At 41.4% G+C, this 12,006-nt stretch overlaps 1 protein-coding gene across 1 annotated transcript; it reads left to right on the forward strand.

Annotated features, from left to right (window-relative positions):
- Positions 1–7,335: 7,335 nt before the first annotated feature.
- Positions 7,336–8,220, forward strand: LOC111918823 (uncharacterized). The gene has a single exon (XM_023914448.1). It carries the CDS (start codon positions 7,336–7,338, stop codon positions 8,218–8,220), a length of 885 nt encoding a protein of 294 aa, XP_023770216.1.
- The last annotated feature ends 3,786 nt before the right edge of the window (positions 8,221–12,006 follow it).

Raw genomic sequence — 12,006 nt, forward strand, 5'->3', positions numbered from 1 at the left:
CTCTGAACCAACCCTCGCATCCATCATATATGCCACAAATCCTCTACAACCATGCTATAGACTATGCCTCGCTCTAGCGGCCGAACAAAATGTTGACCCCGTCGTGTACCCTCACCGTACACCGTAAGAACTCCCCCACTAGGGTCTCTAATCGTCACCAATTGGCGCTCGCAGTCTATTACAGCTCCATATCGGCTCAACCAATCCATACCCACTATTACACACACGTCCCCCATCGCGATCTGGACTAAATCTATTGGAAACTCCACACCGAAGATCTCAAGGACACATCGTCGAATCACATCCGAAGCATACACTGCTCGCTCATCAGCTATGGAAACTCGCATAGGTCGGTCCAACGCCTCTCGACGGGTACTAATATGCTGACTAAATGCTATGGAAACAAACGACCGACTCGCACCCAAGTCAAATAATACCAAAGCAGGCACAGAACTCACAAGAAAAGTACCTACGCATATGATCATATAAGCATAAAACTCAACTCAAATAAAAGATGAAAAGAGAATACATACAGCCACAACATTAGGCGCAGCGCGGACCTCCTCTGCGGTCAACTAAAATGCTCTCCCACGAGCCTTCAGGGCCTCGGCCTTCACCGGCTGAACCTCGGTAGTCCTAGCAGCACGTGCAGATCCCTGTGCCGATCCCTGAAGAAGCTGCGGGCACTCGTCCTTCCGATGGCCGGTCTGGTTGCAATGAAAAGCAAACCGAAAATCCCTTGGGGGCAATCCCTCGCGATATGCCCCTCCTTCCCACACTTGTAGCATACCCCTGCCCTGCACGACCCCTCGTGGCTCTTACCACACTTCCCACAAATGCGGCCCTTCGCGCCTCCGGATCTCGAATCAGCGGGTCTAGCGCACTTGGCTGCCAGCTGAGACTGAGCCAGTCGCCGATCCACCCTCTGTGACTCGGCCTCCTCCTTGGCCTGAGTCTCCAACTCAATCTCCCTCTTCCGGGCATTTGCCTGAAGCTCAACAAATTGTCCGGTATGTCGAGTTCGCCACGAACTCCCGAATATCTCTCCTCAGAACACCCAGATAACGGCTCATGCGAGCCCGCTCATAAGACACCTGCTCAGGGCAAAACATCGCCCTCTCATGAAACTTCCTGGTGATCACTGTCACAGAATCAGTACCCTGCTTGAGGGTCAGGAACTCCTGGATCAACCGTTCCCTCTCCACCGGGGGAACATACTCATCTCTGAACATAGTGGTGAACCTCTCCCTGGTCACCTCGGAAATCTTAGCCAAAGTGAAGTTCGCAGTCACGAACTTCCACCAATCCTTCGCTCCCAGGCGGAGCTGGTTCAAGGCGAACCGAACCCTCAAGTGCTCTGGACAAGAACACAAATAAAAACATCCCTCGATGTCGGAGATCCACCTCATAGCGGAAATCGGGTCCTGCGTCCCGTCGAAATCTGGTGGCTTCGTGTTGCTGAACTCCCGGAACAACAACGAGTCACCCCCTTGAGGTCTGGCAGCAGCAACAACAGCAGTAACTGCAGCTGCAACAGCCTCAGTCAGCGCCGCATACCGCTCATCAAAAGTCTCAATCAACATGGTCTTGATGTCCCGAAACATCTCAGGAATCTCAGCCCGGATGGCAGCGGCCACCTCCTCATGAATCATCCGACGGATCTCCTCGTCGCTGACACCACTGCTCTCAAGTGTGTGTCGAGTCCCAACCATGATGCCTCTGAAATACAACAAAATTTATCAGAGACTCGATCGAGCATACACATACTCAATGACGCAACCCTACTTGTCCTCCGTTGTCCAAAAGATTCTTACTTGGAATGCTCACTGATCCGGTGTCTTCAGTAGTACGGGCTTAATACTACTGACCACACTGCATCAGCATTCACTCCAAGTCCTCCTCCTTGGATCTTGGATTACAAGTACTCTATTCTCATGAGCTCCTAACTGCTATCTACTCGCTCTCAAAGCATCTCAGCAGCAGAAATCTCCTAGGCTAAGGCATCACAAATCAGGCCACTCTAGTCCTAATATGTATACCTAGCCTACTCTAGCATGCATAATGTAACATAACATATCTCATAACACATAATGTAAGGGTACTTTTGGGGATTCACCGTTCGGGCGCTGGCTGATCATACATACGGCTTTACTCTGTTTGTCTCAAAACTCTTTTTACTCTTTTCAAAAAATTTAATTCATTATAAAAATTTCCTCAAATCCTCAGTTTGAGTTCAGATACGCCCGAAGATGCATCCGAATCCCTCAAACCAAGGCTCTGATACCAACTTGTAACAACGTAAATTTTCAAAATAATTTTTCATTTTCAAAACATTCATTTACTCACAAAATAACATCAAACATATTGTATCAAATGTATTTATCACAAAAACATCTCCCCAGAATCTAAAACATAAACTGCCCAAGTGTGTACGAATCATGCCAACGCCTTCCCGCACTCATCACTGGTACCTAAAACACATCACACATCAAATGTAAGCATAAATGCTTAGTGAGTTCCCCAAAATACCACATACAACACATACGCCACTCGAGGCTATAATACGACCCTCCGGTCGATGTGTCTCAGCGGGACCCCCAAGTCTCGTAGATTGTTGGACCCTCTGGTCCGGTCATAGCTCGTTGGGCCCTTTGGCCCAGTCTGTATCGTCGGACCCTTCGGTTCGGTCTATAACATCATACAACATACACATAATACATAACACATAATCTTATACCTAGCACATAATACCCTCTGGTCCACACAAATATTCCACTCTAGGTAACGTATAGTGAGAAGACTCACCTCGCGGTCTCGATAAGTATCTGTCTCGGAAGAAATGTGATCTTGCCTTCGCCTAATCACACAAAGTAAATACTCTCATAAATACAACTGTACTCAAACCTAAGAGTCAACAAAGTCAACGGTCAAACTTTGACCCGACTCGTCGAGTGCACTAGGGCAACTCGGCGAGTCCACACGTGTCCACTGACTCTCTTAATCCCTCTCTTGGCACGTCGAGTTCTTCCCCTAACTCGACGAGTTCCACCTGGCATGAATCAAGGGGCCACCCTGACTCAACTCGTCGAGTCTCAAGAACAACTCGGCGAGTTCCACTTGAACTCAGTCCCCCCTAACTCTCCCCGACTCATTGAGATATACCCCAACTCAGCAAGTCCACTCACTTAGTGATTAACGGGCAATCTTCATACTACTCGCCGAGTCTGTTCTTCGGACTCGGCAAGTTCATGCCATGCACAAACTCTATACAGCTCCTGAGGTCAGATCTGTTCCATACAATCATAGATCTGGCCTCCCCAAGCATGATAATCACGTAAAGTTCGGACCTTGACACACATATAACATAGAAATGGTCAAAAATGGTGATTTAGCCCCAAAAATGACATTCTAAGCTCATGACTTCCAAAATGGATCATAAAGCTCCAAGGGTTAAGGTCTCTGGACCTCTTTGAGTCCAGATCCAAAGCACAAACTCGAAAAGGGGACTAAATACTCTACATAATCTTCTTCTAAAGGGTTTAAAAACCCTAACTCTATGAATCAACACCCAACACTGGAGAAGGTCCGAAGGAATACCTTAATATGAAGCCTTTGATCTCTGAAGACACTAGATTTGCACTTCCTTCAGCCTTCTTTTTCCTTGGACACCTTCTCCTTCAAATTTCATCAACAAATGATCAACAATGGACTTTCTTCTCCTCACAAGCGATCTAGGACTCTCTATGGGGTGTGGTAGCCGCAATGGACGGCCATAATGGCCTTTAAATAGGTCCCAAACCTTGGAAATTTGGGTTTCATTAAACAGCGTGGACTCGCAGAGTCCACCCTTGGACTCGCCGAGTCCAGACGCGAACCCGTGTGCACAACTGCGATCCTACTCGGCGAGTTTAGACCCCAACTCACCGAGTCTCTTCACAACACCCACAAATAAAAGGAATAAAATAATACCTGGGAATCTGGATGTTACAAACCAAGACCCATGGGATTTCAAAACAATTTCAACCCCAATTGGAGGAATAACCCAAACAACCCATACCTACCAAAGCAAAATCCACCAAACATTTTGATGAGACCTCAACATCCACAATACCCCTCCCAAAAACCTCCATATCCACAAACTTCTTTTCACCCTCCAAATTACCAACAACCTCCATAACAAGGCCAATCAAGTGGTAACCATCAAATGAGCCTTCAAGAACTCGTTACTTCTCTTGCTCGAATCCAAAGCCAATATCAACAAGAGACCAAGAATACCCTCTCAAACATTCAAGCACAAATCGGAGACTTAGCTACCGCTCTCAACAAGATGGAACAAAAGGGAAAACTTCCATCTCAAACCAAGAAGAACCCCAATGTGAGTGCAATAACTTTAAGAAGTGGGAAAACACTTGGAGAAAGCAACCCTAAAAGAGTTTCAAGAGAAGAAGAAGATGAAGTCATCATTGTTGAACCTTCAAAAGTTGTAGCTCTTCCAAAGGAACCGGTTGTGCCAAACGTTGATCAACCGGAATCTTCCAACAAACCCATCAAACCATTGGTCATACCACCACCTTTTCCATCCTGGTTGGCTTCTTCAAAGAAACAAGAGGAAGAAAAATAAATTCTTGAGACTTTCCGCAAAGTTCAAATCAACATTTCACTATTGGATGCCATAAAGCAAATTCTGCGCTATGCCAAATTTCTTAAAAATTGTGCACCAATAAGAGGAAGTTTAAGGCAAATGAAAAGATCCAAGTCAATTCAAATGTATCCGCGGTTGTCCAAAAGAAATTACCAACTAAGTGCAAGGACCTGGGCATGTTTGCAATCCCTTGTACCATTGGTGATTTGCGTGTCGAAAGTGTAATGCTAGATCTTGGAGCATCAATCAATGTCATGCCATACTCAGTTTTTCAATCTCTCAATGTTGGACCTTTGGAAGAAACCGGAGTTATCATTCAATTAGCGGACAAGTCAAATGTATTTCCAAGGGGCGTGTTGGAAGATGTACTAGTGCTAGTCAATCAACTAGTATTTCCTGCGGACTTCTATGTCATTGACCTTGAAGAGAAGACCCCTTCCAAGTCTTCCATGATCCTTCTTGGAAGGCCTTTTATGAATACTTCCCACACGATAATCGATGTCCATAATGGGAAGATCACTATGGAGTTCGATGGAGAGACCATTCACTTCCACATCTTTGAAGCAATGAGGTATCCTAGCAATATTTCTCCATTGTATCAGGTCGATGTTATTGAACCAACCACCCAAGAACTATTCGAGTTATCACAAGGAGATATTTTGGAAATGGTGCTCAACTTAAGTCTTGATTGTGAAAGTTTGAAGAAAACATTGGATATGTACATATTGGACTCTGAAGTTGAAGAGATCGTGAAGACTTTAGAAGTTAAAAATTCCACAAAGAAAGATGTTTCTCAAGTTTCCTTATCTCATTCTCCAAACAAGATGCCCCCTTCAATAATCCAACCACCCACACTTGAATTGAAAGTCTTGCCTAGTCATTTGGAGTACGTTTATCTAGGTAAGATGAAACTCTTCTGGTGATCATCTCCTCTCAATTGAAAGACTTTGAAGAAAATCAATTGGTTGAATTCTTGAAAGAACATAAAGAGGCAATGGGATGGACGATAGCGGATATCAAGGGGATAAGTCCTAATATATGCACTCACAAGATCCTCATGGAAGATGATTGTAAACCTAGAAGAGAATCTCAAAGAAGATTAAATCCTCCCATGATGGAAGTTGTTAAGAAAGAAATAATCAAACTCCTTGATGCGAACATGATTTACCCGATTTCTGACTCCAAATGGGTTAGTCCGGTCCAAGTGGTTCCCAAGAAAACGGGAATCACAGTTGTTGAGAATAACAAAGGAGTAATGGTACCCAATCGAGTTCAAAATGGATGGAGGGTATGCATTGATTATAGATAGTTAAATTCAAGCACACGAAAAGATCATTTTCCTCTTCCTTTCATTGACCAAATGCTCGAGAGATTGGCAGGCAAATCGCATTATTGTTTACTCGGTGGATACTCGGGTTTTCATCAAATACCCGTTTCCCCCAAAGATCAAGACAAGACGACATTCACATGCCCCTTTGGCAAGTTTGCCTACAAGCGGATGCCATTTGGATTATGCAATGCCCCCGCCATATTCCAAAGATGCATGGTGAGCATTTTCTCCGAGTATGTTGAGAATATAATCGAAGTATTCATGGACGACTTCACAGTGTATGGCAATTCGTTTGAAGAATGCTTGGATAATCTTAAGAAGATTTTGAAAAGGTGCATTGAGAAAAAGTCGGTGTTAAACTTTGAAAAGTGTCACTTTATGGTCAATCAAGGCATCATCTTGGGTCACATTGTCTCCAAAAAGGGAATTGAAGTTGATAAAGCCAAAATTGATGTCATCCAAACCCTTCCTTACCCAACATGTGTTAGAGAAGTGCGATCTTTCTTGGGTCATGCGGGATTCTATAGAAGATTTATTAAAGATTTCTCGAAGATCATGCGACCGATGTGTCTCCTTCTCCAAAAGGATGTTGATTTTGACTTCAATGTTGCTTGCCAAGAAGCCTTTGACAAACTCAAAGACTTGCTCACATCTGCTCCAATAATCCAACCTCCAAATTGGGAACTTCCTTTTGAAATTATGTGTGACGCAAGCAATTTTCCTATTGGAGTGGTTTTAGGTCAAAAGGAGGGCAAAGCATCACATGTTATCTACTACGCCTCCAAAACCTTGGATAACACTCAAGCCAATTACTCCACCACCGAGAAGGAACTTCTAGCTATTGTATTTGCATTGGAGAAATTCCAGAAATACCTTCTCGGGACAAAAGTGATTGTGTACTCCGACCATGTCGCATTGAAATATCTCATGACCAAGAAAGATGCCAAGCCACGGTTGATTCGGTGGATTCTTCTCTTACAATAATTCGATCTTGAGATAAAGGAAAAAAGTGGTGCCGAAAACCTAGTTGTGGATCACTTAAGGCGGTTGAATATTGATGATTCTTCTTCTCCCATCCTTGATGAATTCCCGGATGAACACCTCCTCTACATTTCAAACACTATTCCATGGTATGCGGATATTGTGAATTACTTGGTTACGAAACAAATTCCCCACGCGTTTACTAAGCACCAAAAGGCCAAGTTGAAGAGTGATTCGAAATACTACGTATGGGACGACCCTTATCTTTGGAAACATTGTCCGGATCAACTAATACGGAGGTATGTTCACCAAAATGAGGTCGAGTCTATCTTGAAGTTTTGCCACGAGTATGCATGCGGATGACATTTTGGTAAAAAAAACCATGCGAAAGGTGCTCGAATGTGGACTCTATTGGCCAACAATGTCAAGAGATACTTATCTATTTTGCAAGAGTTGTGATAGATATCAAAGAATGGGCACCATATCCATGAAAAACAAAATGATTCAAAGCCCCATCCTCATTTGTGAGATCTTTGATGTATGGGGAATTGACTTCATGCACCCATTCCCCGTTTCTTTTGGTTACACTGATATCCTCTTGGCGGTTGATTATGTCTCAAAGTGGGTGGAAGCAAAGGCTACAAGGCATGATGATTCTAAAACTGTAATTGACTTCTTGAAGTCAAACATTTTCGCAAGATATGGTGTACCGAGAGCTTTGGTGAGTGATAGGGGCACTCATTTTTGCAATAAAATGATGGAAGCCATGATGAAGAGATATGGTGTCACACACCGGATATCAACCGCTTATCATCCGCAAACAAACGGCCAAGCCGAAGTGTCAAATCGAGAAGTCAAACAAATTCTTGAAAAGACGGTCAACACTACACGAAAATATTGGAGCTTGAAGTTAGAAGATGCATTGTGGGTGTATCGGACCGCCTACAAAACTCCAATTGGTATGTCTCCATTCTGCCTCGTCTATGGAAAGTCTTGTCATTTACCAGTGGAATTAGAACACAAGGCATATTGGGCGGTTAAAAAGTGTAATTTCAATCTTGAAGAAAGTGGAAAGCACCGAAAAATGCAACTTCAAGAAATAAAAGAGTTCAGGAACGAGTCTTATGAAAACGAAAGCATCTACAAAGATAAGACAAAAGTGTTTCATGACAAGCACATCACTCGTAAGCATTTTATTCCGGGCCAAAAAGTTATCCTTTATCATTCACGCTTAAAGCTATTCCCGAGAAAGTTGCGATCTCGATGACACGTACCTTTTATTGTTATAAAAGTGTTTGATCACGGTGCGGTCGGAATTAAAAGTTTGGAAACAAATCAAATATTCAAAGTGAACGAGCATCGCTTGAAACCATTTTATGAAGGCTTTGACACAGGGGAATTTGACAACATAACATTGGAAAATCCGAATTACAAAGATTGACAGAGGCGGGACTATGTCTTGGCAAAGACATTAAATAAATTCATTGTAAATAAATAATCTTCGCTTGAAGTTTTGGGTGTTTCTAAGCTTGAAGTTGGTCTAAAAATAAGCATATTGAAGTCTAGCAATGATCTTGGTGAAGTTTGAAAAATGCCAAAAATCTGCACTTTGCGCGGGTACCCGTGCAGCCGTTGCACTACCGACCCCCAGCAGCGAAGATACCGAGTTCTAAATTACCCCAACATGGGATGCAATCTGATTGTTACGCGCGGCCGGCTCCCCCACCCGCACAAGTTCTGCGCGACCGACTGCCACCCTCGCAACTAATTATGCGGCTGCCTTCCACCCTCACAGATTGTTGCGCGGCCAAGACCAAATCCTTCCTTTTCTTTGCGAGACCAATGATGCTAATTCTTTATTTGCACGACCCAGCCAACACCCATGCAAAGTTTGCGAGGGTACCCGCGCAAATGTGTCACTTCATAATAAAATTTTGATTCATTGCATTTGCTTCCTTTGCGCGACCAAGCTTTCATCCATGTGTATTTAGGTGGCCAATAACTCCATCCACACATATCGTCCTCGCGTGCCTCCTCTACCTTGATCCCGATATGATCCTTCCTTACTCTCATCCTAAGCATTGAGGACAATGCTTAATTTTAAGCTTGGGGTGAGGTATTGTTTCTCTTTTAATTTTTTTTTATTTCGTTTAGGTTGTATATAGTTGCATTTAAATTAAGCCATTTAGGTCATTCATAAAAATTGCATTAATATATATATATATATATATATATATATATATATATATATATATATATATACATATATATATATATATATATATATATTGCATATTTTATTTCTTTCTTTTCTAATTTTCATACTTTTTAGATGCATTCTATTTTAAGTTCATGCATTTTTGTTCTCTCTTGTCTTCTCATCCTTATAGATACCAGAGCGCCGAGTCATAAGTATTGAATCATAGATTGGTCCCGAGTCTTGATATGGAATTCCTTGTATTTGATAAATAGGACACGTTTTGAGCCTCACAGACCACTTTGAGACCACTTGTGTGGGGGTCAGATGCAGGTAGCTTGATTGGGTCTAGGTGTGGAGGGATGTGGTTGGTCAAACCGATATGTGCGAGCAAAGATTAGCCCGGTATGGTATTTTGAAGACATTGAAGACTCGCATCTTGGTTTTGGGGGGAGTACCCTTTAGTACTCCCGAGTCTCGTCTGAGCCCTGGTTAGTTAGATTCTCACCGCCTTTTTAGGATAGGTTATCATTTTTTCTAGGGGTCTAGAGTAGATAGTTAGATAGATTTTGTTTATCACACCTTACATTGAGGTGCTTGATGAGCTTTGAAGTGGGTCCCCCATTCCACATCTTTTGGGACTAAGTTTTTTCGGTAACACCCATTTTTTAGTCATATCCCACCCTTTTTAGGTGATCTTGGCACATTATCAATGATCAATAGGTGTTCATGATTAAGCCTCTATCTATTACTCCATTTTAACTATCGCAGTGATATGTTGCATGGTGAAATTCCTTAGACCTTCCAAGAAGAAAGACAAGAAGATTTTAGCCACAAAATTAATTCTTTATTAATTATTGACTAATATTAATTAAACAATACGATTTCTCCTTTAATATATTAATAAATCATAATTAATCCTTTCTCTCCTTAATTCATCCTACATATTGCTATGGTGAAGGCAACTTAAAAGGACCATGCTCATAATCGGGTCAAGTACATACCAAAATAGTTATGGACTTAGACACTAATCCAACAGTCTCCCACTTGGATAAGTCTAATAACTATTTTGCATAACTTCAGAACCTGATCAACAATCGTAGCTTTCAAAAGCCGTTGTCAACTCTGATCTTATCAGATACGCATGTCCTTTAGATAACAGATTATATATTCCTCCATTCTCAAAATATCGTATAGACACAAGACATGAATTTTGATCATTCCCTCTATACTGTTTCCCGACTTCCGATTTATGACGACTGACAACAGACTACAATTGAACACATCAACTTAGTCCCGACTTGGCCAAGCACTTTGGGTGTCATCACTAAATCATCGAGGGGCCCACATATATCTCTTTTATCCCACTTTGGGTAAAAGGAATGGATAAACTTCGACTCAAATGCTCGCTTGCATTTACTGATCGAATCACACACAACAATAAGTTTTATAACACCAAGTTACTGGTGTGTTTACTTATCATCAATGTGCAACCGCCCAGCAAATAACAACTCACATGTTTCGGTTTCAAGAGTATACAATATTATCGTTTCACAATAACTCGTGATAAAATCCATGAAGTGATTCAGGTGAGCATGGGTTGAATCCAATACTCTAATCCTTTTAAAGCACTCATGAACTCTACAACAAACTTGTGCTATGTCTAAACACTTTAGACAATCTACAGACAGATTCATGACAATCTTCCTTCATACCTACTTCCAACGTATGACCGACTGTGGAGGTTCGAATAACCTAGTTATTCTGGAAGTCAAAACATGCAAACTGAAACACAACAATAATACTTAATCCTATATGGCCCCAAACTTGTGAGAGTAAATAAAACACTTCTATTTAACCACCATATTGATTACTCATTATTTATCATTTAATGTTTTGGATAATCAACTCATTACTTGAATTACAACAACAATTGTCCCATGCGCCAAGCATGCACACTTTGTTTCCTATGGTCCATGCTGTGTGAAATAGATCAATTGAAAACTTTTCCAATGATGCTCATTTCACAATTCCTAATCCTCATCGTTGGTGTAAGAACACAAGGTTCTTGCCACTACTAGAATATGTTAGGTTCTAACATTTTATGCAATGATCCTTTCGCAAAGTCATAGCACAAAATTCTCCAAGACTTGGCCAATGAAATTACAAGGTCTCTATCAGAAATTGTTACAAAACAATTCTATAGATGTGATGTCTCTCACTCAAAGTACATTCCTTTGACCATCCTTTTTGCATAAAATTTTCTAATCTAGACATAAATTCTTAATTTCCAACTCCCAATATGGAAACATTTCCATATTTTCCATACAACAACTCATTCTTAATAGAATCTTATCTATTCATAATAATGTCGATATGGCCCATCCAACACTATACTTCCAACTACTCACAAGCAACAAATCCTTAAAGAACCTTAGATTGTCCTTTGATAGTTGTTTAATTAATTTAGTCAAAACCATTCTAGTCCTTTTTCCCTCTTAAAAAGCTAAGCATTTGGAAAATTTTAGAACGATCAAGCATTATAGCATATACAATCAATCCTATACTCGATGCGTATAGGACACGATGCATAATGTCTTACATAAAGACGTGATACTTTACCAGTATTTTGGTATAATATTTTTAATTGCCATGCATGTTCTCACAATCTTGATTATGAAAAGGGATGCCGTAATCATAACCAAATTTTGAGAATGTAATTATCCTTTTCATATATAGAATTTCCTCATGTTGAACCATTCCAAAACAACATTCATATATATATTTGACTAAATTTGATTAAAATTCCACAATCTAAGCCTTTAGATTTGAAACGAAGTATAATATTCTCTCCTT

The sequence above is a fragment of the Lactuca sativa genome, chromosome 6 (genome assembly GCF_002870075.4).
Source record: "Lactuca sativa cultivar Salinas chromosome 6, Lsat_Salinas_v11, whole genome shotgun sequence".
Taxonomy (NCBI): domain Eukaryota; kingdom Viridiplantae; phylum Streptophyta; class Magnoliopsida; order Asterales; family Asteraceae; genus Lactuca; species Lactuca sativa.